This window comes from Podarcis raffonei, chromosome 9 (assembly GCF_027172205.1).
Source record: "Podarcis raffonei isolate rPodRaf1 chromosome 9, rPodRaf1.pri, whole genome shotgun sequence".
NCBI lineage: Eukaryota > Metazoa > Chordata > Lepidosauria > Squamata > Lacertidae > Podarcis > Podarcis raffonei.
In genome coordinates this window covers 30,413,189-30,439,741 of record NC_070610.1, presented here as the reverse complement: position 1 = coordinate 30,439,741, position 26,553 = coordinate 30,413,189, and the positions used below count along the sequence as shown (strand labels likewise).

The 26,553-nt window shown below is 42.4% G+C and overlaps 1 protein-coding gene across 4 annotated transcripts in view; it reads left to right on the top strand.

Annotated features, from left to right (window-relative positions):
- STOX2 (storkhead box 2) overlaps positions 1-26,553 on the top strand; it is a 127,887-nt gene that overhangs the window by 33,856 nt on the left and 67,478 nt on the right. Inside the window, exon 1 of one of the 4 annotated variants that reach the window (XM_053402511.1) lies at positions 13,168-14,501. The exons of the other annotated variants lie outside the window; for them this stretch is intronic. Within the exon in view, the coding sequence (XP_053258486.1) occupies positions 14,336-14,501 (166 nt within the window). The 5' untranslated portion in view covers positions 13,168-14,335. Of the gene's footprint in view, positions 1-13,167; positions 14,502-26,553 lie in introns of those variants that run through there. 4 annotated transcript variants of the gene reach the window in all.

The following is a 26,553-nucleotide window of genomic DNA, read 5'->3' as shown; positions in this document are numbered from 1 at the left end:
GATTAAGATGAGCTCAGATTTGTAAGCCAACTTTAAAGCCATGGTTTGTTGGTCGCATTCAAAACCATATTTTGTGAGCTTGGTTTGGATGTACAAATAATCACAGTGAAGCTAAACAAACCACGACTTAGCATCCTATGTGAACAAATCTTCCCCAGAAACTTCTAGTGAAAATAAAAATGTGGCAACTCTTATGTATGCCGACCTGAGCTCCTTTAATAAATTTTATTTCTCCCTGGTTTGGCATCTTACGTGGCTTTCTTCTACACTCAAGTCCACCATGTGATAACTGCTGTGAGATTTGTCGATAGCAAAATAAATAGAATCTTCTTTATGTGGGTTTCATTCTATATATAATTCTTCTGTGGTCCTTCTTTCTAACTTCCCATTCTTGTGAAATATTTTCAGTGCTACTAACCTGGAAAAACAGTTGCTGAATCTTGAAATATGCCTTGATCTCCTTTCAGTGCTTTTCTGTCAGTAAGAAAAGTTACACTAATTACTCTTAATCTTCTAGTTCTTTTTGTGAAGAATATTTGACTGCCAGAAAAATAATACGAAATTACTTGGGGGATGGGAAGCGCTATTAAATCATCAGCGCTATAGTAATTGTAATAAGAATAATAGCAAATAGCAAAAGAGTCAAGGCTATGCATTTATGTATAATATAGTTTGCCATAAGTGGTGTTAAAAGGAAAATATTTTTCTTTTGAAATTTGATGTATGAACGTGTATGTCTGTTTTATATCAGTTTACTTTCAGAAATGCAAGCTTCAGTTTAACTACTATAGATTTGTTCAGATACAACATTCACAAACTCTTAACCAAGGTTAAGAGCTTGGGATCAGGCAATGGGGTTGCATGCATTATTATCTCTTCTTCCCATATCTTCTTTCCCATGACACAGTTCTACATCTGGAGCAAGCCTGCCCATGGTTGCAAATCAGCTTTGGACTGTATGCTACAGTATGACGCTTTCGTTGGTACACTACAGAATCTACCACATATGGGAAATATAAGTTGCATGTACAAAATCTCTGCTGAAATACAATATCCTCTTACCCAGTGGAATCTCTGCTTGAGAGTTTTAGTTTCCTTTCAGAAGCAACTGCCTGTATCCCTTCCATTTTTCTTTATCTTCGAGGGCTAGAAACTTTATTTATTTATTTTTTTAAGATGACATTCAAGATCCTGCACTGTATGGTGAGCTTGCAGGTGTGGATGATCTGCATGATCCTGTTTGTAACTTGGAGGTGAGTGGGAATTCTTAGCATTTCACATTTTTGAAGGATGCAAGTAACCAAGGATTTAAACCACCACCACTGAAGCTTGGAACTGCAGGCAGTTTTTATCTTGGCAGTTTTAATCCCACCCTTTTATGTTCAGATTACATACATGTGGGGATGTGCTGAAAGGGTGTTAGCAGGAGGTTCTTTACGGACAGCTCAATAATAGCATCAATCTGCCCCTTCCACCACCCCCTCCTCCTCCTCCTTTTAAAGGGCTGTACATTGAATAGAAATCTAAAAAGTTTTAAAATGCTACTATTTGTTGATATAGATGTACAGCTTGCTAAACAATATAAATATTTTATTGGCAAAAAATGTTATCCGAAAACAAGATAACACTGCCTTCAGTGCCTACCCAAGCATTTTTGGTTTTTTTTCTTTGAAAGGCATGCATTTCATGTAGGTTATTAAACACACACACCATTTTCAAAGGTTTGCTTTCTGTCATAGCATGGATTGTTCCCCAAATACCTAGTTTGGTGAGTAGGTAGGAAATGGAAATCACATTGTGAGTTTGCAGTCATACCCAATGCAGACCAAAAGCGACCAATACAGTGGTACCTCGCAAGACGAATGCCTCGCAAGACGGAAAACTCGCAAGAAGAAAGAGTTTTCCGTTTTTCGAGGTGCTTCGCCAGACGAATTTCCCTATGGGCTTGCTTCGCAAGAAGAAAGCCCATAGGGAAATCTCCGGGGACCTCTTTTAAAATGCTGGTGGTCGGGAGCAAAGACTTTCGCCCACCGCCCGCCTTCAGAAGAGGTCCTGGACCTCTTCTGAAGGCCGGCGGGGGGCAAAAGTCTTTGCTCCCCCCCGCCTGCCTTCCCAGGACAGCGGAGACTTCTCCGCTGTCCCGGGGCGATCTTAAAATGCCGACCCCCAGCATTTTAAAAGCCCCCGGGACAGCGGAGGCTTCGCTGCCGCCCGCCAGCATTTTAAAATCGCCCTGGGACAGCGGAGAAGTCTCCGCTGTCCCGGGGGCTTTTTAAATGCTGGCAGTCGGCAGCAAAGCCCTCCTGTCCCCGGAGCTTGTGGGGCGGGAGGTGGGGAGAAGGGCTTTTCTTCCCACCGCCAGCCTTCAGAACAGCCTTCTGAAGGCTGACGGTGGGAAGAAAAGCCCTTGTCCCCCCCCCCCCAGCCTTCAGAAGAGGTCGGGGGACAGACTGTCCCCGGACCTGGTCTGAAGGCGGTTTCCATAGGAACGCATTGATTGATTTTCAATGCATTCCTATGGGAAACCGTGCTTCACAAGACGAAAAACTCGCAAGAAGAAAAAACTCGCGGAACAAATTAATTTCGTCTTGCGATGTACCACTGTATTTAAAATACGTGTTGGAAATATTGCATGGTTTGCTTTTACCAAATTCCAGTCTGTTCTTGAGTGAAGCACGTTTGGAGGGAAAACACATGAAAATGTGCACTCTTACGCACATAAAAGATGTGCTTTGTCACCCTTTGGGCAGCCCATGTGCTTCATTGTGCAGTCAGCACAAGGTAAGTCACTGGGTGTATGTGTGTGGGTGGATGAATAATATAATTATTACAGCACTGAATTGAAGCCAAGTATCAAATAGCATTATTGCAGAGCATGCAAAGCTGGGTATGGAACATAATAAAAACTTAATACAGGCCTGGCTCACAGGTTTATAATCTAAAAAAGCCAAACAGAAAAAAGTGGGGTACTGGAGGGAAAGGGTCATGCAAAGAAGAAAGAGAAGCGACGCAATTTCAGTCCAAATAGCCGTTCCCCTAGCAAGTTATTTCTATGTTCAAGCCTCATGGACTCAGGCTACAGTTTTGGCTACAGTTCTTGGGGGCAAGGATTACTCTTGAGCAAGTGTCTAAATAATAATGTCTGCCTCCTTTCTTTTCCCTTCTCTGGGCTTTAGGTGTGAGCCTGTTTTCTCAGCCAAATAATCAGTACTTTCTCTTTGAGGAATGCTTCTGTTTTATGGTGATACACATTACGTGTACAATGAATGTTTCAGGTGGTGGCCAACCCTTCATGTGCCCCTGACTCCTGTGTTATCCTGGCTAGGAGGTTTGAAAAGGGCTTGTTAATGCAGCCACTGGGTGAGATTCAGCGTCGCACTCTTTTAATCATTCCATCTGCACAAGCAGTTCAGTTTTGCCAGATGGAACAATCCCTCCCTCTTCCCCCTGTACACTGTTCTGGAGGTTCTCCCAAGCCTTCCAGAGCCCATTTTGGAGGGGGAGAGGGGGAGCACCCCATTACACAAGTGGAAGTCCTTGCTTCCGCTGATGGGTCTGGTTAGGTAAAACCCGCCCACTGTATAAGACAAACACAGAATGTTTGGTGGCATGGTTGCAAGCCCCCCCCTACACACATGTACGTGTTCTCTCTCTTCTTTCTTCTTCCTTCCCCCTTTGCCACTAGATATACAATGGCCTGGTTCACCTAAAATGATAAGACAAAGTATGGCTTAATAGGACTGCACAGATGTGTAGCCTCCCAGGAAGAATCCTGCGGCTGCTATGCTCCTCCCTGCTTGCTTGCTTGCTTGCTTGCTTGCTTGCTTGCTTGCTTTATTTATTTATTTATTTATTTATTTACTTACTTACTTACTTACTTACTAAGGCCTGGGGGCTGGATTCGGCCCAATCACCTTCTAAATCTGGCCCGTGGATGGTCTGGGAATCAGCGTGTTTTTACATGAGTAGAATGTGTACTTTTATTTAAAATGCATCTCTGGGTTACTTGGGCATAGGAATTCGTTCATTCTCCCCCCCCCTTCAAAATATAGTCCGGCCCCCCACAAGGTTTGAGGGTCAGTGGACCGGTCCCCTTCTGAAAAAGTTTGCTGACCCCTGAACTAATGTGTCATCTGAATCGAGCACATGACTAAATTCTCTTCTTGCCAACTATGAGCTGTAGCCAAGAATAAACCACCTAAACCTAGTTTGGCTTACTGTGTTGTTTGTATGAACCAACTAAATGTATTTCCAAGCAAAACAAGTTGCTCACATGGCTTTTCAGTTAAAGTGCATGTGTAACAGCATCTCAAAAGATGACTCTCATGGATCGTTTTACTCCTGCAGTAATAAGAATATTTATTGTAGACGTGGCATTTGACCACCAACCATATGACAATCCATTAACTTTCTATGTAAAATAAAACGTGGTAATAAAAATAAGTTACACAAACAAACCTACGGACAAATTAAATAGTATTTTGGGCTGGGATAAATGCTGGCCTCAACTTTTGTTTTCCACAGTTTCAAATATCTATAGCACAAAGGCCACAAGTTGACATATAGAAGCCAGCTGTACTGCATATTATTTTAAATGACAGCATGCTATAAGGGAAGAAGATAATAAATTTCCTCTAGCAAATGCCATTACACGGTTTATCTGCTGTCCAAATATAACAGTAGGCACCTGTTTGTCTCTTCCCCCATCTTCATCAAAGAGCTCACTGGCAAGCAGGGCAAGTTACCCTGTGGCTTTTTAAAGCTGCTGTCTCTACAATCTTGCCTGTAACAAGAGAGCAGCTGTTGAATGTTTCAGCATTTAACACCATGCCTTAGCACGGTTAATGTTTTAGTTGAGAAGCTGAAGGGAAATAATATAAAGCAAAGGGTGCTTAACAGGTGGCCCACAGGCCACATAAGACCATAATGCTATTCTCTCTGCTGCTTCAGCTGATTGGACCCTTCTGAGTGGTTGTCTGTCTCAACATACATCACTATAGTGATGGTTACCTCTGCTGTTGCTTTGCTGTTCCTTCCAAGCCACTGATATGTAAACTCCTGTGAAATGTATGGGTCACATGAATCTTGGCAGTACCAGTGCAGAGCAGTTACAATATGGATGTTTTCAAGTCTCCAAAATGAGAAGCACCTGTATCCTCAGCATGCCAGTACGGTACTGTCTGACACACAAGGGTTGGAGGAAAGTACAGTAAAACAGGATCCAGTCTTAAGTACAAGTTTGAGAGGACATCATCCCTGCCCATTGGCCATGCTGGCTGATGGGAGCTGGGGGTTGAACAGCATCTGGAGGGCCACAGGTTCTGTACCCCTGCTCTAAGGATCATGCCAAAATTAGCGCACTGTATTGGTAGCACATTTCTGCTAAATATGGCTATTTATTCTTACGAATTTCAAATCAATTTCAAAATCAAACAGCAAGACTGAGTATTGGGCAGAATCCTCACAGCAGTTTTCATGTTCTCATGCAGCAGTACCTCTCTTTTCTGAACAGCAAGCTCTTCCTCCCTATCACAACTACTTTTTTTTTCAAAGCTGAAAAAGTTTGAAATGCACCTTGTAGTGCTATGTGGAGATGCGCTGCTACCTGAGAAAAAGAAAATGGCCTTTGCCTTTGAGATCCTCCAGATTTCAGCCCTTGACTTGTGTACAGCCATAGAACATGGTTATGCAAAATGCATGAGAAATGTACTAAACCCTTTCCCCCTCTGCTTAAGCTCTGTATGATGTTGTACATATTATGAGAGCTGTGAAACTTGTAAAATCTTAAATCAACCAGGTGAAACTTGAGGATATTTATAATACCTGGGTTTTCCCCCCTGAAAACACATGCTCTGTACTTTTTTCATTAGTGAGGCCCTCAGTCCATCAGAGAGCCATGATGTGTTTTGGAGACGACATTAGTCAGCACAGCACAGCCCCTTGGTTTCAATAAGACTTACTCCCTGGTAAATTGCATTGCGTTTCAGCCTTAATCGCTTTCCTTGCTTTGGCTGTGTTTGCAACATGCCATTCTGCTTTTTGTTCTCCACACCTTCTCTACATCTACTTTCCATAACTGTGCCATCCCAGTTATCATCCCCCACTCTCCACTACTTACCCTCCTTTGTTATTTGACTCATTCTCCAGAACTGCTGTTTTGTGGTTCACCATATTTTAACCCAACAGTGTCCTTTACTGGTCAGAAAGAAATTTTAATCCAGAACTGAGAAACGCCTGGCAGGCAGGGGCAGCAACACTTGCTTTCCCATTGGCTGATTCTCATTCAAGCCAATATTCAGCGTAAAGGGTGCTGTGATCCCCCAACAGAATTTGGCAAAGCCTTTCCTTTAGGTGCCTTAGCTACTCCTGTTTGCTAGTATGTAGAAACTTGTATGCTGTGAACTGCTCTGAGATCTTTGGATGAAGGGCAGTATACAAATTTAAGGTAGGTAGGTAAGTAAGTAAGTAAGTAAGTAAGTAAGTAAGTAAGTGAATGAATGAATGAAGATGCACAATAAGTGGCATAAGAGGAAGAATTTTGTAATGAGTCTGAGCAAAAGGGAATTTTCATCATGAGAGAAAGTGGCTGAGGTGCTTGTGGGGAGAAGGTTTTTTGGGATCAAAGGCTCTGTTGGGAAGTGAATGAGAAGCTTTATTCATTTTCTACTGAATATGAATATGGGGTCCTGGGGGCCAAAGGCAGACCTCCAGGCTCCTCTCTGTCTTGGAACTCTCCCTAGGCCACACCTTTCACTGGCTCTGCTATACACTCCAAACAGTTTTGCCTAGTTTGGAATGTGTTCTTGAATTCTGATAATACATCTTGCTTCTCTGAGAGATGACTGTAGGGACGGGTGAATGAGTGTCTATAGAAACTAGTTCAAACTACGTTTCCCCATTATGTGCGCATGTGGGAGACAGGGAAGAAAGGTTAAATTTACACCCATTGCCTCTGTCCTTGCATGTGGCCCTTGAAAGGTTGCCTGGGAAAGAATGCATCCCTTGAACTGAAGAAGCTCCTCCTAGCGCCATCTTGGTGTGTTCAGCAGCATCCTAAGAACAGGTTATGTGACCTTATTCAGGTCACATTTGCTTGGAAAGCTTCTCTGGTTATGTCCGTGTGAATGGCAGTGACTGTGGGCCCCTCTCTAAGGACTCTGTATTCAGTCTTCCTTCTCACTGTCCCCTTGTCTGACACAGAGGACGGGGTATGAGCTGAAGAGGATTAGGATTTATTAAACTGAAGTAATTGTTCATGCAAGCATGGCTGCAGCTATTTCAAACTGAGGTGGTTTCCTGCTTCACTTTCAACTCTTTAAAAAATGCAGGGTAAGAATTATGAGCCTTGAGTCATAGGTTGCCACCTATGAAATGAGTATCTGTGGGCACAAGCCTTTGGATTAAAAAGCAGAATAGGATATAAGTCAGGAAAACCTTTCTTCTCTCGATGGGACATTTAGAGAATGGGGAATCTAACCAGACTAAAAGTAATTGTTTGTTAAAATAAACACATTGTAGAACAAAGGAAAACAAAAGCTGATGGAAGAGAAGCACTGCATTCCTGTTATTGTGCATCCCAGAACCACAAGAAGGGAGAGAAATGTGATCTGAAATAAGCTTAAAAGGTTCTGTAATTAAGCCTGGATTAGTACAATAGCATAATATACCTGTTGCCCTTCTGCAGGTAAGTGGCAGACTAGCCTGAGGATGTCTGAATGGCTCCTGCTTTTATATTTGGAAGATCCTGCTCTTACAACGGCAGCCTGGGAATCGCTTTGCTGTCTCTCTCTCTATCTCTCAAGTTTTTTAAAGACAAAATTTGTTCAAACATTGCATCTAAGAAGATAGACCCTGAAATGTGTCAAACTGGCAACTGTGGTGCTAATTCAATTCCATCAGTGGAGACAATCTTATACGTACTTAGGATGGAGACAGCCAAAAGATTGTGATTCTTGCCAACTGTTCCTTTTTGTGGCGCCCTTTGTATATCTGATTTGGATGATGATGAGCATTTTTTGAAAGGGAACGAATTAAATCAGTGGCAGACATCCTAAGAGAGATGCTGTACTGTGTCCTTTCTTCATGTTACTTTGCTTAGTGAACCTCAGTATCAGTGTGAGAAAGACAAAACGTGGGACTTCCTGTAACCCAGTATTGGGCCGCTCATAAAAGTCATTTCTTTTGAAAGTGACCTGAAAAGGGATAGAGGGGAAGCACTGCAGCGTTTGTAATTGCCAACTCATGTGTATAATAAACCCCAATTCCTTTTCTCCGTTTAAGAAATTCCAGCCTCTTTCCCCCTGCTATTAAGATTCAGGACTCTTACCAAGTGGTAATTAGTTGAACCTCCGTGCCTGCACACTCTCTGTGTATAACATCCACACTTGTTGGGGCATTTCTGCTATATCCAGCGTAGAACTTTAATATATAAATTTATATATAATATATAAATTTAAAATATAAAATATATATTTTATTCACTAAGTAGTCATTGTCCCCGAACTCCTAAACTTGTTGGTTTTGTTGTTGCTTACTTCATGTGGAAGAGATGGATGGATGCAGAACTCTGTTTTCATTTTTGAGCTTTCCAAACAAAACTTTTCACCATCTCAGCCTCCCCCCTTTGAACCCTTGAACTCTTTAAGGTTTCAATTAACATTAGCAGTTGAAGGCTGAAATGTGTACATCTTCTGATGCTTTTTGCTTGTTAGTCAAGAGGCGGCCTTGACCCCAGACCAAACTTTCCACATTTAAAGGCTAGAGAAACTGCTGGTGTCCCAGTAGTGCCAATCTAACACCAGCTTTTGGACTGACTAAAGAAGCTTGCAAGAACTGATCCAGTGTCCCAGGGATGAGCATTGCGTGTCAAGACCCTGCAGCCACCCCCTTGTTGGAAATAACTCACACAAGGACACGGATATTAGGTTTATGTTATTGGGCAAATTTTGGCCACAACTTTATTGAAATTACAGAATGTGAGCGGTATTGGCTTAGGCATTGATTGGACCTGACTATATCTGACTCCTGCCCATTGTGCAGGAAGTCCAGTAAGGGTAAGCCACCGGTAGGGGGAGCCCTGTCGATGCAAACCAACTCAAGCTCCCCCGGTGTTCCCGTCGGGGTCGTGTCAAGGCCTTAGCCCCCCAACCGGGCTTCAGACTAGATCAACACCCCCGGGTTCCTTTAACGGAATACCCTTAAACATGGAGGGGCAGGTGATGGCCACACCTCCCCTCCCCCCCACAAGGTCAAACAATGCCTGACCGCAACCCTAACAAAGTTGTGACAATTGCTACTAGGTAGGCGAAAACCAAGGCCCCTTGGACAATCAAGGCGACCAACCGAAGTCCATAGCAAGGCCATTGCCTAACCTGCAAAATAGGGAGGGAGGGCGGGTGATTGAGGAAGTGAGCCAAAGAGGAAGTCCTCTGGCTCGCTCCTCCATTTAAACGGCCCCGGCCACGCCCCCCCAGCCAGCGGGTTGGCTGGCCGGGCTCTGATGTGGCCGGGATCCCCGGTGGGGAGTGGGTGGCCACGCGGTCCACCGCAACTCCTCCCCACTGGGAAGTGGAGCGGATTTGGTGAAGCAAATTGACAATATCATCCCCCTGCTTCTTGTTTCTAGTATGTCATAGACAGAAAGAAGCACTTGAGCATGGGAAATACCAGTACATCTTCATCTGTCATGGCTAAATTCTACTGAAATGTACCCTCCACTAACTTGTTTAATCTATTTGAAGTCATTTGACTTTTTTGTTTCAACACACTGCGTTGACATTCTTGGTGGACTTTCTATTATGATCAGTTTATTAGGTAGCTGCAGCCAACCTATGAATGTGCATTGTGTAGTTATGATTGTTTGTCCCTAGCGTGCATTACTTTGCTCTTACTAGCAGTGAATTTTATTTGCTAGTATATTTGTTTATCCAGTCTGTGTGGACCTTCTGTCTTTTTTTATGACTGTTTTGAGCTTTGTTATTCTGTTTACTTTGGTGTTGCCGGTAAACTAAACTAGAAGCTTATTCAGTCTTATCTCCAGATAAGTAGCGCAATCCATATAGAACTTCCAGTATTTATTACTTTCTTTTTTAAGAAGCATCCACTTACTCATGCCTAATTACTTTTGAAGTTGCACCTTTCAAATCCATGACCTTTTAAAAATGTGAAATATTTTGGCAATAATGGATATAGGGTTTTTATGTATTCATTGCTACGTTACAGATATGCCTATTTATAATTATATGCCGTGAGAACCTTTCGTTGTTTAATATGGCTTTCAATGGGGAAACTGTTGTAGTCTTTCACAGATGGTTAGCAGTGTGTATATATAGCGTGGAAGTGCTTGTGGAAATGGTAGTTGTGTTCTTCTTTGTGTTGTACTGGAAGAAAAGTGGGGAACATTAAGATGGTGATGTCTTGAGTGGCAGAAGTTTGGCAGCTTAACCTGGAAACCTCACTGACTTTAATTTATTCCTGCTGACTTGTTTGGAGCAATGACACTGTGGTCCATTGAAAATGGTCTCCCATGGCTTTCCCATGTGACTTTTTTGTTTAAATGAACCCCTGCCACGTTTAGCCTTAGCGATATTCTCCAAGAGATGGCTGTGTAATGGATGATGCAATGACTTTTCTGCAGAAAGATTGCATCCACCACTTTTTCTCCTTTTAAGTCAAAGAGAACCATATGGTGGTTGTCATTGGTAAATTAAACTTGTGCTAATGAGCAAAGCTACTTCTTGGTCTCTGTGATGAATTAATAGTAATCTGTAAAACCAATGAAGGCAAAGCACCTCTTTACACAATCTGTTACCTTGGCCTAGGGTTAATGTTTTGAACTCACTTCAACCTCTGACTTGTTTACAAATCCATGGCCGAATTAGAAGTTGAAAGGAGGTGAAAGGAGGTCCACAACCCCAACCGTATCTATGGTCCTTAATTCACCTTTCTTACATTACGGTAATGATCAGCTGAACAGCAGCAAAATTACCTATGGAAGGTGATATTTAAAATTCCCTAGAGAAACATGGTGACCTTGAAGTTGGTTTAAGATTCTGACTTGCTCTCAACCCAGTAACCGCAGTTTCTCCATTTGGATGAAATGGGAACTACCATTTATATATTTTAAGCTGTTGAGAATTGCAGCATGGCAAAAAAAGAGGAGGGAAGAATGTTTAGCAGCAAAGTAATTTTCAGGTGGCGCTGTGGGTTAAACCACAGAGCCTAGGACTTGCCGATCAGAAGGTCAACGGTTCGAATCCCCGCGACGGGGTGAGTTCCCGTTGCTTGGTCCCTGCTCCTGCCAACCTAGCAGTTCGAAAGCACGTCAAAGTGCAAGTAGATAAACAGGTACCGCTCCTGTGGGAAGGTAAACGGTGTTTCCGTGTGCTGCTCTGGTTCGCCAGAAGCTTAGTCATGCTGGCCACATGACCCGGAAGTTGTACGCCGGCTCCCTCGGCCAATAAAGCGAGATGAGCGTTGCAACCCCAGAGTCTGTCACGACTGGACCTAATGCTCAGGGGTCCCTTTACCTTTAACTTAATTTTCAGGTGGCAACTTGGGTGACTAATTTCATGTATGTAACATTGGATATCTCTGGGCAGCTTTGAAGTATTGATGACATCTCAATGAAAATAAGTGGCAGGAAATGTGTTCTCAGGGACTAGGAAAGGAAGAAGTTCTTCTTAAACCTTTCTAGTCCTAGTGTGGCCTTCATTGGCTCTGGGGAGCAAAAGCTTTGTAATGACTAGTGAGCTCAGCAATGAAGGGAGAAAAATGTCCCTGGCTCTTAATCTGTTACTTTGCATATGAGAAATTAACCCTTTCAGGTCCACACTGAAAAGTATTGTTGGAAGTTCAATTTCACCACACTCGTCCATTTCCTCAGAGTATTGTTTATATAGCATAAAACGACTTTTTTTTTTAAGTGAACAGGTGAATGGCTAATGAAAGCATAGAAGTGCATGCGTGCATGCGCGCTGGAAGGGTAGTAGCCTCCAAAGAGGCTCTTTATGTCCTGACTGTGACAGAGGCATGATAAATAGGGACTAGAGAGAAAATCTTCTCTGTGGTCACACCTAAATTTTGGGACTCTGTGCCCTTGGAGATTTTATTGGCCGCCTCTTTTATGGTGTTTCGCCATGAGGCAAAACCTTTCCTGTTTTAGGCAGGTGTGTGTTTTATTCGAAAAGTTTTTTTTATCTGGAGTTGGTTTTTTTATCTAACACCTTACTTTATCTGCTGTTCTAGTCTATTTGTGTTATATTGTACCTTATAAATTTTTATTGTACTTTTTGGTTACTTTTGATTGCTTTCAGCTGCCCAGAGTGGAATGTAGGCACCAGATAGAAATGTTCCTATAGATAAACAAGGCCTCTGAATTGTTTGATAGTAAATAATGTTATTCCGAATGAAAATTATTGGCCTTAAGAGCTCTTGCGGTTAAAAACAAGCATAGTTAAAATTCCTTTTGGTGGAGAGGTAAAAGGGGTGGAGGGGGTGGGGTGTGTGTGTATCCCTCGAAGTCTCCAGACAGAACAGAATCCTACAGCCTTCCCACAGTCATTCTCTGGCTGCTTGGGTGCTCTCCAGCTAATAGCACATCCCAAACAGAACTGGACCTCTCTCCTTTTAGTACCCTGCATGCATTGTTTTCTCACAATGATTGGCTATTGGACTAGAAACAGCTTTGGTTTGCAAAAGAGATTACAGGCCTTTCTCATAGAGTCTGATTGGTTGGCAGTGTGTGCTGAGAGAGAGAGAAGGGCCAAAGAAGTAGTAGTAGTACTAGCTGCTTCTAGGCAGTTTGATTACTTTTGTCCTAGAGTTCCTCTCCAGCTGTCAAATGAATGGGTTCCCTCCACCAATCTCTCTCTCCATCCCTCCGCACCCCCTTTCCAACCTCAGTGATTGTTTGGGCAGGCTAAGATATCTAGCAGGCAGGTTTGGTTTCAAAAAACAAAACAAAACAAAAAAACAAAGGCGTTTCTGTTTTTTCTTTGTAAGAAAAGAGAGGAGGTAGAGGCTGGATTGTTATTTTAAAATTTTTTTAAAAAATACAACTTTGTATGTAAATACGCACAAGCTGATTATAGGCTGGGGCACAAACGAAGGTTCGGGTGAGCCCAGGGCTATTTTACATGAGAATGTGCAGCCCGACTGGCTGAGCGCGTCTAACTTAAGGCAGCTCCTTGATTAGCATAAGACTGGGTGGCTGCCTTGTTTCCTGCCTTCAATAGCTATTCACTGTAGTCGAGGCGGAGAGGAGCAGGGAGGCAAGGCAAACGCACCGGATTTGCAGAAAGCAAAGCGCGTTGGGCTTAATCTCGCGGTCCGGCTGCCCCCCAAGGCTGGAGGAGCTGGCACGGCTCGACGGGCGCAGACGTAGGCAAACACAGGCGGTGATGGGAAAAGAGGAATAAGCGTGCATGCGAGAAGGAAGGAAGGACGGCCGGCTGCAGGAGCCTGGAAGAGACGGGACTCGGGAGCCCTCGGCCATGATGACCATCTGCATCGAGCACCATCGCTGCTGCTTGTAGGTTTATGTACACCTTGAGTGGGCGCGCGAGCGAGGGATCCTTGCTCTGCCAGTGCGGCAGGAGGAGCTGCGAGAGCTGCTAACGGGGAGAATGGTCGCTGCTGCTGCTGCAGCCATGATTTTTCGGCTGCTCCATTGATGTTTTGCTCGGATTCTGATAGGTTGGAGGAGGGCGGGGGAAGCCAGCCTTTGGCCGCTACCAGCACTTCCCCGCGATTCCTATGGCATTGCAGACCCGATGCTGCTTTGCTTTGCTCCCTGCCGTCTTTCGGGTCAAGCCCAAAGGCAGCCTGCTTTGCCTAATTCGCCCGGGCCTTTTGTGTTGCAGATCACAGTTGGCCGAGCCTTTCTGTGCTGAATCGACCTATTGTTTTGGGACCCCAGAGCTTCCACGCTGCAGATCGCTTCTCTTCTCCCCTCCTCCCCCCTTTTTTTCGGTCGCTCTCCTCCTCCTCCTCCACCGCCACTACCCCCCCGCCTTAGAAGCCACATAATTTGCCTCTCCTCCACATGACTCTGGAAGCTACAAGCCGGGCTTGAGCGCCAATGAAGTGTAATGCATTGTGGGACGTGTGTAAAAGAATTGGATCTTTCCAAGGGGGGAAAGGAAAGGACCTGCGGTCTGCTTGATGGACAAGGTAGTGGCAAAATGTTGCTTGCAGAGCCGACCCGAGCGGTGCCTGTAAAGAGACGGGTGTAAAACGAGTGCAGCGAGCAAGCCGTGAGGCCTCCTGGCTCATGCCGCTCCTGCTGCTGCTGTTGCTGCTGCTCGTGGTGGATTAGACTGCAGGTAGCCTCAAAATGAAGAAGACGCGAAGTACAACCTTGCGGCGAGCCTGGCCTAGCTCTGATTTTTCTGACCGGGCCTCTGATCGCATGAGGTCCCGCAGTGAAAAGGACTACCGCCTGCACAAACATTTCCCCCCAGCTTTCCTTTCCCAGGCTTCACGGGGCTACATGACATCTGGTCAGTAACTGGCTGTGTGTGTGTGTGTGTGTGTGTGTGTATACATCTGTATGTTTGTTTCAAGGCATGGGCTCGCATGTTTGTTTATCTCCCCTGTGCTGTGTAAAAAAAAAGGGGTTATCTTGTGACTGATTAACATAGGTTGTAATGAATAATGCAATTTCTTTTAAAGCTCACATCCACCATTTTGTACCTCAGGAAGATTCACAGCAGGGCCTGCTCAATATGGTGTTTAAAGCCTTCCAGCCCCCCCCCCCGCTTCCCCCTAAAATAAATGGAGAGAAAAATGGTCAGATCAGTATTTTCAACGAATCAAAATGCCTAGTAGATGTGATCCCAGAAGTCTCTCCCCCCCCCCCCCACTCCCAAATCTGCATCCCTGGTCTCCTTCTGCTAAATCATGATTACCAAATCAGATATTGTCTCTTAATCCAGCTAAATGCAATTATCTCAATAGGCATTTCTGCGTTTCATTTTCTAAACAACAACAAAAAGTGTCGCTGCTGTTGGGGGTTCTGTGAATAGAGCCTTCGTGTCCCAGTTGACTGTTTTTGTCTGGGGAAGTTCTTTTTGGTTATACAAAAATAAGTATAAATATAAACATTTGTGTGTTAGGAGGACAGGGTGTCTGTGGATATGTATCACATGTGTATGTTCATCTATTCAATTGCTTCAGTGGAAGGTCTTTAGAAATAATGGACACTGCACCAACATGCTTGTGCATGCATGGCAGGATAAGAGCACAAACAATAAAGCTGTGGAAGATTATAACAAGGGGAAACAGTCATCTTTTAATAAAAATTATGAAAGGAAATGCCTCATCCCTCCCTTTTAATGATGCCTTTATATTCCATTCATTCTATGATTCCCTTTTGAGAGGTTCAGGAGGGAACAGGAAATAATGTTTAAGAGAATGTTGATGAGAAGCACAAAATATCTTGGAAGCCTCCTTTGTTGTTTGAGTGCTTCGTTAGTGTGACAATCCGACATAATGTTTCATGACCATGATGCCAAATATCCCATTTATCATCAAGGCATACTTTTCCCTGTGAGACTCTAGCTTAGAGAAATGAAGATTTCTTATACGTATCTAGAAAAGGTTTTCCATCTCCTTCCTGTATCCCATCCCCAGTTTCAAGTCAAACTTGGTGGTTATCAGCAATTTACATACCTAACTTATTCCTTTGCATTCTAATAAATAGGTCTCTTTAAACAGTACTGGAGCAGATTCTTATGTTTTAAGAATCTCTTGTGAACATTCTTTTGTTAGCAACCATAAACATAAAGAAGAAATCTTTTATGGAAATATTACTTGACTAAGTTTTGGTGAACAAGCTTATCTGTTTTGCTCAGAAGGTATGCATTAAATGAAATGACAAGTTTAATTTATGCTTTAAGGAGCTGAAAAGCAACTATATTGTTTATAGTTTGGTTGCTGCAGTACATTTAGCAACACACCTATGAGAAATCTGGCCTCACTGTATACACCTAGAATCTGAGCTGTTGTTCATTATCACAGTGCAGTCCCCCCCCCAAAAGAGACAGATTTGGAACATTTTAGATCAGAATGATTAGATAATGCCCAACAGAATAGTCAATTAGTTTTCTGCAACTGTATTAAGACTATGGAGGGGAAAAACAGGTTTCTTTGTTTTTCTTGAAAGCAGTGTTGTTGAAAGAGTTATCCTTTTAACAGATGTATTTCTCCTAAGAGTTTTATAGGTGACAATTAGCATGAATTAACTGCAAAGTATGTGTGTATTCATAAAAACAAACTCTGGAGAGTGGTTGCATGGTCCAGTTTGATTATCAATACTGAGTTGTCTGATTCCAGAGGTGTGTGTATGTGTATAAGTAATATAGACACATATATGAGTCTGTACATGTTTGGGGGATGGGAAGGTAATGCCTATTGTGTCTGGACATTCTAAAACAGAATGTTACATCTTTGAATATCCTAGAGGCAATAATCTGCAGTGCTACAATGCAAGAACGTATGGTGTGGGGGGTGGGAGAAGAGGGAGCAGGTGACATGTCCACTATGAGTAATACACTATAATTGTTAGGAGTATAGCACAAGTGGCAGTTGAAACAAGAATGATGTAAAGCAAATCTAGCATGTGATACTGTAGCTGGAAAAGTAATTTTGGCCTCTTTGTGGGTTGACTCTCTCTCTCTCCCTTTTTTTTTTTTAATGAACTCTGTCCTTTGCCTTTCCAAATATTGGTTTTGGGAGGAATGGGTACTGTATCTAAACACTTCGGCTATTTTAAAAGGAAGCTCTCTTCCTGACAGGAAATCTATAGGAAGTCGTCTTGCATAAAAGTAGCAGTGACTGTGAATACAAATGCTTTCTTTGTCACCCAAACTGTTTTACAGGAGAGAGGGCCTGGAAACACATGGGCTTTTCAAGAGGGCTGCATTCTGTTTATCCAGTCATTTAGCCTAATTACTATTAGTATTGTTGTGGTCCCTTTTAAATAAGTGCTGTATTGTTTGGGAGATAGGAGACCATGTTGCTTGCTTGGGCTTGATTGTTTGAGCCCAAGGACATTGAGGGATGCAAGCAAGTCAATTGTTTTCTTCTCCCTCCCACACTCAAAAGACCGTAAACTCATTAGTATGCACTTTGAGTCTTCGGGATTGGGCATGGGTTTATTAAGATCTAATTTAAAATTCTTTTTAAACGATTCTCTCTAACCCCTCCCCCACAATACATGTACACAAGATCTTCATGACTGTATCAGACCAAAGGCTACTGTAATCTAATATCCCAGTTCCTACAGTGACCAATCAGATGTCTTATGAGAGGCCCGTAGGCAGGACTGGAGCACAATGCCCCTCTCATGCTGTGGTTCACCAGTGACTGGTTTTCAGAGACATGCTGTTTCTGATCCTGGAGGTGTTCTACAGCCTTTGTGACCAGTAGCCATCAGTAGCCACATCCTACAGGAATCCCCTTTTTCGAGCCATCTGAGTTGGCGGCCGTCATTTGGTGGTAGAGAATTCCATACTTTTAAACATGCACTATATGAAGAGAGGGATGTGGGTGGCGCTGTGGGTTAAAGCCTCAGCGCCTAGGACTTGCCGATCGAAAGGTTGGCGGTTCGAATCCCCGTGGCGGGGTGCGCTCCCGTTGCTCAGTCCCAGCGCCTGCCAACCTAGCAGTTCGAAAGCACCCCCGGGTGCAAGTAGATAAATAGGGACCGCTTACTAGCGGGAAGGTAAACGGCGTTCCGTGTGCTGCGCTGGCTCGCCAGATACAGCTTTGTCACGCTTGCCACGTGACCCGGAAGTGTCTCCGGACAGCGCTGGCCCCCGGCCTCTTGAGTGAGATGGGCGCACAACCCTAGAGTCTGTCAAGACTGGCCCGTACGGGCAGGTGTACCTTTACCTTTTATATGAAGAGAAGTACTTCCTGTTGCCTGTCCTGAATCTCCAACCATTCAGCTTCTTTGGATGACCCTGAGTTCTGGTGTTGTGACAAAAGGAGGAAAAAATATATCTACCCACGTTCTCCGCACATGGATAATTTTATGCAGCAATATCATGTCCCCTTTACTCAGCTTTTTTTAAAAACAACAACAACAACCCATAAAAACCCCAAACAATGTAACCGTTCCATATAGGGGAGTTGCTCCAACCCTGATTATTTTGGAGCCAAAGGTCACTTTTCCTGTAAATGGCTGTAAGAGTTTTGAGTGTTGTTTAATTATTTCATTTCATACAATTTGCGTAGCACTCAATTGTAAAAGACCTCAAAGTGGTCTTAACACAGTTACTAAGAATTGTAATCTGACAGGGTATGTGCTTTTCAATAATAAAATGGTCCAAATAATGGGAGAGGGCTTCTTTTTTAAAAAATTGCATTTACTTTATGAATTAGTAATATTATGAATTTATAGTAAATAACACCAGTACTTAATATTAGCATTTTGAATACTATTTTGAGTGGGCTACTAATAAACAGTGAAATGTTTTGAAAAAGCTGATAGACAACCCATGAAGAAACTGTTCGGTAAAGTAGTGATATTTTCACGGTGAGTTTCTGTGCCTTTTGCTGATGAATAATTGTCTAGTGAATGGCCTCTGCTGAAGTTCAGAGTTTCTTTAGGCTTCTGAGCAAGTATAGGGTTCAGAGGCCATGCAGAGAGTTCATTGTTCATGCTGAAAATATACATATCCCATAAGAAAGCACACTGACTTTTATGCCTTTGAAATAAGTAGAAACTGCAACAATAAACATGTTTGACCTTGTATCTAGAGAGAAATTTTGACTAGGTCTATCCTAATAATTTTTATAACTTGAAAATGACAGTAACAGTAGATACTATAATAGTGATGAATTTTAACCAATAGGAAACAGTCCTGCTAAATAACAACAATAACAAATGCTAGTATGCTGCTTATACTTACTGAGAGTTTAGCAAGCAAAGTGTTAGAAAGTGCATTTTGCTACTGGCTTGGGTCCAATTGCAACTATGAGGAGATTTCTGGACACCAGGTTGGTGACCACAGTTTAAAAGCCTCTGCCTTAGTCCATAGTTAATCCCATTTCCATTACAACTCTTTGTGTTTCTCCTTCTTGCATACTGGGACAAGTGAATTGTAAGAGCAAGCTACAGTCAGTCAATATAGTTGAGATCATAGAATCATAGAATAGTAGCATTGTAAAGGACCGCAAGGGTCATGTAGTCCAACTCCCTGGCAAATAGACATTCCATTGTGACAACTGTATCTTAGCTTTAAGGTGCCATTTGGCACCTAACTAATATATCTGAGTTTCTAACACTGCCTCTCACTGTCTATTATGTATTTGCACTTAGCCATGTATTGAAAGCCCATTACTTAAATTCATTGCAAGAAGATGAGTTGTAATTAAGATAGCCCATGCATGTTTTGGTTTGTTTAGTAGATTTATATTCCACTTTTCTAGCAGTCCTCAAAGTGGCCAGTAATCCTTCTGAAACACAACAGATACATCAAGAACCACATCCTTAAAAAAGAAAACGGTTCTGGTGGGGTGGGAGCTGACATCAGATGTTCTATCCCACAAGGCAGTTGCTATGTTAGCTCTGTGGGGATCAGGGAGGGGACAGTCCAACTGGACAGGTCCTGACGTTGTCTTTACCTACCTGCCTGCCTGCCTCTTTTCTTCCTTTCCACAGGGCAGCTGGTGCCAGTTGGCCCTGTAGGAGTGATTGGGGAGAGGACAGGATTGCCATATGTCCGGAATTTCCCGGACATAGCCGGAATACTGCGGGCGGAAATTTGCTAAAATGTCTGGGAAAATGTGGACTTATGGCAATCCATTTCGGCAGTGTCGTTTTCTATAAAAATAGCTCAAAAACTTTTTTGCGGGTTTTGCCAAATAAGCTCAACAACTTTGGGGAACACTAAACAAACAAACAAAAAACCCCAGGGTGAAAAAAGCTAATCAACTTTGTGTCTGGATTCTCACTTTTTGAAACATGGCAACCCTAAGTATGATACACATACAATATTTGTTCCATCAGAATCTGATTAAGCAGGATGGGTGTGATTGAGCTACTTTCTGTACTGTCTGCTGTGCTAGCAGCGGTGGTATATATAAGGTATATAAAGTTTTGAACTGTCTGCATGAATGTCGTTAACTCAGAATAGATTAGTAGTGGCTAAATGTCAGAGACAGGCTGGATGCTGAGGACTGGTGAGTGGATACCGATGAGTGGTCACTGAGAGAAGCAGGGTTAGAAACTGACTTGGAAGAAGGGATCAGTGAATTGGGGTAACCTATAGCAGCCGGGAAACAAGAGTCAGGGGCAGGAGAAACTGCAGGATTGGAGAGTGGAAAACAGGTGTGGGAAGGGGAAGAGATAGGTCAGGCTGGTGTAGACGCAAGGGTTTCTATACTTCCTCCTCCTGCCCCCACCTCTCCTGCTCCACTGTCTCCCAGGACCAGGAGAGGATTGAAGGACCAGGAGCAGAAAGTTACATGTAGACAGTCTTTGCCTTCTTGCGTGCATCTCTGATAGGGGAGAGATATAAGCTGAAGTTGCGTTGGGAACTCTATGTTGCGGCAACTGCCTCATTGTGTGCACACCTAGGAGTAGCTGAGAGACATAGGACTGATGGACATGCCTTTCCCTAACTTGTAGGTGTGTTTTTTAATTTCCCCCTATTGCTACACCGATATATTTGTTTGGAATAGTGAGGATGTATTGAGGATACTTAAATCTAGTAACCTCCAGATTGGGGCTGCCCCTGAGTTTGGCTCAAAAGCTGCTACTGCTGCTGCTGAAAAATACTGTGACTTGGCTGCTCACTGAGGCAGAATATCAGCAATATATTGTGTCACTGGTGAAAGAATTGCACTGGCTGCCAGTTAGCTACTGGGCTAAGTTCAAGCTGCTGGGACTGGTGTACAAAGTCCTATACAGCTTTGGGACTAAGATACCTGAAAGATTGCCTCATTCTTTCTGTATCTAATCAGTTATTGTGCTCTGCAAGAGAAGGCTACCTGCAGATGCCATATCATCTGTAGGTCCATTCCTTCAAATGTAGGAATTGGACCTTTAGTGTGGTGGCACATAGCCTTTGCAACTCCCTCATGTGATGCATCAGATAGGTACCCTCTCTACCATCTTTTTGACACCTATTTATTGAAGACCTTCCTTTTCCAACGAGCATTTTAAGTTGAGAATTTTATCCCGGTTCGCATCTGTATTGTCAAAGTTTTGGTTGTTAAATCACTTCAGTATGTTTAGTGGGAAGCGGCTCATGTATTAAAAAGGAACCAAATGCAAGTCTTGCCACCAAGCAGAAGCTTCAGCACTAATTTTGTTAATGGAGGAATAACCTACTTGTTCATGTTACTTGATGAAATGCATTGAAAAAGCCATTTAAAAAAGAGATTTTTGGGGGGAAAGGCTGGAGCCTTTTCATACCTCAAAAGAGAAACTTCTACTGTATTGAGCTTCTTAATACAATTTCAAATAAGGGTTGGTTGGTGCTCAGATAAATGAACAAGGTGACTAACATAAGCATAGGGTCACTTGTGCTTCTTATATTTGGGCTGCTTATCTGAAGAATGGAAACACGTTGGCTTGAAAGACACTGTACTGTGATTAATTTAGCAACCCTGTCATGTTACTTCAACTCAAGTTGTCCTTCGACTCAATATTAAGAGTTTGTTTCCAGCTTCTGATGCAGTACATAAAATTATTGAAAAACCTGCCAGTGGTCCTTTAGATATTGTTGGACTTCAAACTCTGTTCAGTCTAAGCCAGCATCACCCGTGTTTGGGGATGAGGGGAATTGTGTTAGTCCAACAATGTTTGCAGTGCCACATATTCCTTGCCCATGTGCTCTGTAATAGAGGCTTGCCATTACATAGGGTGTGTAAGAACCTAGTGCAACATAGATATAAAGGTAAAGGGGCCCCTGACCATTAGGTCCAGTCGTCGCCGACTCTGGGGTTGCGGCGCTCATCTCGCTTTATTGGCCGAGGGAGCCGGCGTACAGCTTCCAGGTCATGTGGCCAGCATGACTAAGCTGCTTCTGGAGAACCAGAGCAGCGCACAGAAACACGGTTTACCTTCCCGCCGGAGCGGTACCTATTTATCTACTTGCACTTTGACGTGCTTTCGAACTGCTAGGTTGGCAGGAGGCAACATAGATATACTTGGCTAGAATTCTGTTCCGAAGTCTGAGGAGCAATATAGTATTTCAGCCTGAGTTTCTGACTAAGACCAGGCAGACCCAGGCTCAAATTCCTACTCAGCCCTGAGGTATATTGGGTTAACTTGGACCAATCACATGCACTCATTCTAGCCTGCTTCATAGATTGTTGTGAGAATAATAATAAAAAAGTGAGCATGAGGAAGTAATATATTTTTTGCCTCTCTTGGATGAAGGAAGAGATAAAAATTAGACAAGGCACAGTGGTTCTGCTCTTCCTTTTGCACCTGGCCTGTTGTCTAATTTTGTATATTTTCTCCATGAGAAGGTTTGTCAAGCCTCGCCATGTAATTTGCAAAGTGTCGGTCCAGCTATGGTAAGTTGCAACTGCCCTGGACGAGCACCCAGCTGTGACTTTGCTATGGCGAGATGCACATACATAATGTTTCTTTTTATAAAAAGATTATTCAAAACATTTGCGCTCCATCTTTCCACTAGAAGGCCCGCAAGGAGATCTACAATCCAAAATAAAACTCTGCCAAAAGTAACCCACTTAAAATAATTAACGAACACACTCACAATTGTAGCAGCTGCAGATAAATTGGAAGACAACAAAGGATACAAATATAGTTTTGTTTACTAACGCTTGAGAGAATAAAATGCTTTAACAATACTTTAAGAGGGTAGGAACAAAATGAGATCTCTGGGAAGATCTTCTGCATTAGCCACCCACCAGAGGCAAGACCTTGGATGATGACCTCAGTGATGAAGAAGGAAAGGCGTTTATATCCCCTGACAACTGCTTGAAGTAGTCTCCTACTCTTTCCTGTCTTAAATGTATCGATGGCAAAGAGAAATCATTTTATATTTATAAAGCAGCTTAGACCAATCCTGTACTACAGTTCTGTACAGTCCTGTAGATGTTTTTTCAGACATCCCACAATATACAGAGAGTCTTCATTTTGGGTAAGTGTATGTAGGATTAAAGCCTTAAGTTTGTGGTGTTTTTTGTTTATTTAATTGTTTGGGTAGTGGCATTGTTCTAGCAGTGAACTGGGCAGACATTTCTTGAGGACTATTTAGGTAAGTGAAGGATAAAATGGGCTGACATCTTCTTAGGGTAAAAGCAAAGAGACACTGCCTCTTGCTACCATTTTAAATATGGCTGGTGTACACATGCGGTCATTGTAGAATGATTGTCCTAGAACCACAACTCTTCAATAAAATCATGAAATGTCATTAGGGGAAACCTGGCTTTTATAAGAATATTCCAGAATTCATATTCTTTTAATGCTGCTGAGACCATTGATTGACCTGTAATCAAATTTGATTGGTTCTACTTAGCGCTAAGCAATGGTTTAGCACCATGTGGATAAGTATTGGCAAGTATGAGCTCTCATGCTTCCTGTCTCTTCCTTCCATGCACCCAGGAGGAGGATCGCTGCTGAGTTTACTTTTAATTTCAAAAACTAAACTCTAGCAGTATGTGTGAACCAAGAATTCTGGTTTGCAACCAACAATGGTTAGTTGTTAAACAAGCCAGATACAAACCATGAAGTTGGCATGTTTAGCATCTAACCATTGTTGGTTGTAAACTAGAATTCCTGGTTCACGGTTCACACGTACTGCTGAGTCAGGGGTGTCCAGATGTTCTTGGACTCCAACTTCCATCAGCCCAGCCAGCACAGTCCAATGGTCATGGATGATAGGGACTGTAGTTAAAAAGCATCTGGACGGCCACGGCTCCCATTCCTGCACTAAGAGTTGAAAGTAAACATAGTAGAAATCCTCATTGTTGTGTTAAGAGGAGGAGAGGAGACAAAGAGGAGTATGTGATCTCAATGGTTTTGCACAGACCTGAGATTTATCGACATACTGTAGTGCTGGATCATGGTACTAGATGTGAACTAACCAAGAGTGTTTTTATTGTGTTTGAAATGCAGGAAAGTTTTTATCTCCCTTTGTTATCAACTACCATATTTTTTGCTCTATAAGACTCACTTTTTCCCTCCTAAAAAGTAAGGGGAAATGTGTGTGCGTCTTATGGAGTGAATGCAGGCTGCGCAGCTATCCCAGAAGCCAGAACAGGAAGAGGGATTGCTGCTTTCACTGTGCAGCGATCCTTCTTGCTGTTCTGGCTTCTGAGATTCAGAATATTTTTTTTCTTGTTTTCCTCTTCCAAAAACTAGGTGCGTCCTGTGGTCTGGGGCGTCTTCTAGAGCGAAAAATACGGTAACTTGTGGATTGGCTTAGATAAGCCTAAACATAATTTAGCAGCTTTCCATTTTTGAAACATATATTTAGCAAACACGTCTGTGGGAATCATGGCATTGGATAGTGTACTGAATTATTTATAAAAAAAAAAACTTGAAAAGAAATTTTGTGAAATTCTAATGTGTTTTTGGTAACATGATGATCGGTTAGAAATCTAAAATACAATGCTTCATTGCCGGTTCAGCTCACTGACCAACGGCTTGAACTGGCATAACATGCAAATTTTCTTTTTCTTCCTACCTGATGACTGTATAAGATCCTTCCCTTTTCATAATACTAGCAGGAGATGATTTGGAATTACTGTTATTAAGTGGTGGTATCACTTTTACCATGTCAACCAATTGCTTACCAACCAAAAATAACACTTTGTTTTCATCACATTGTAGAAAATGTGATTCCTGTTATTTGAAAAGAATAAGGAGGGGTTCCTATTCAGCTCAGCATAAATGCCGTCTGCTAAGAAAAGCTGCAGCCTCTTAATAGAAAATTCAGGCAGAAGTTTGTTCATTTTATAATATATACCCCATGTTGCCAGGAATACTAAGATGACAGTTTTGTCTTGAACATCAAACAGATATTGGTAGTTCTAGCACTGAATAGGGTGTGAGTAGAAGACCGAGGAGAAAAGAAATACTCAAATATTTTTTGCTTAAATTCTTTAAACTTTTGAACTGTCATGCTAAAATGGGTATAAATACCGCAAATGATTTGTGAATTCATTATGTATTGGCCATATTTGTTTACATAGTTAAATTGTACTAATATGGATATGGATCAGATTAATAATTTAAGAACAGCCCTAATGGATCAGGCAAAACAGCTGTGTCTAATCCAGCATCCTACTCCTATACTGACCAACCAGATGCCTACATCAGGGATGGAGAACCTCTTGGCCTCCGGATTTTATTGGAGCCCAAATCCCATCTCATGTATTATGTCGATTGTGTCCACCAGAGTGTTCTTAAATAACAAAGTGATGTAAATTCTCCCTAAGAATGGTGTCTTAGAACTGGAAGGTGACATTTAAAAGGAAATCCAGAGGGACTCATTCAGAAAATTATTAATTTTTAAAAGTTGCACCCTGCTTTTCAGCATATTTGGGCCTCAAGTGGCTTACAAAAAAACAAAACAAAAACCATACAATATACAAAATTTAAGGCATAAAATTAAAGTGATCAAGCATCTTGCTAAAGAAGAATCAATGTAATTTTTGGAAAGGTAAGTCCTGTCTCAAAGCTTTTAGAGTTATTTGAGCGTATCAGCAAGCATGTGGATAGGAGAAATCTGGCAGACACTGTATACTAGGATTTTCAAACACCTTTTGACAACGTTCCTTACCAAAAGCTCCTGGGCAAACTTAGCAGTCATGGGATAAGAAGATAGATAAAGAACAGGAAGCATAGAATAGAAATAAAAGAGCTGTTCTCACAATGAGAGGGTCTAAGGTGTGGTCCCCAAGGATCTGATTTGGGACCTGTGCCTTTTAATTATTTACTGCTCACCCCTAAAGCCAGATCATTAAAGTAGCCAAGTTTGTGAATGATACCAACTTATTGGTTATAGGGGCAAAAATGGGATCCCAAAGGATCTCATGTCATGAAGTCTTCAGAACTAGTGTTACTGAATTTGTATTTAAATGAGAATCAGGACTTGGTAGATAAACTAGTAATTGGCTTTCTCTTAGTGGCTGCACATATGATTATAGCCATATTCTGGAAGGATTTAAAAGGTGTAAAACCGGAATGCCTGGTTCAAGAGAGAATGGTGCATTGCCCTTACAGAAAAATTGACTTACAAATTAAGAGGAACAAAGCACAAAAATACCCTTTGCAGGAGAATGGTGGAGCTTCATTTCATTTACAAATTCCCCAGGAAACCAAAGACCAGTTCCAAAAGTTTATAGTAACTTGTGGATCACTTATTAAAAACATGTTTTGCAGATGCAGAAAAAGAACAAAATCTATGGTGTGACCACACTTGAAATACTTTGTGCAGTACCCGTGGCCAAAATGAACATTGGGCTGGAGTAATCTTCCTGTGACAAAGGGTTTAGGTTTTGGGGAAAAGTTTGTAAGAGAAGACGTGAAAGATGCATATGAAATAATGCATAGAGAAAGTG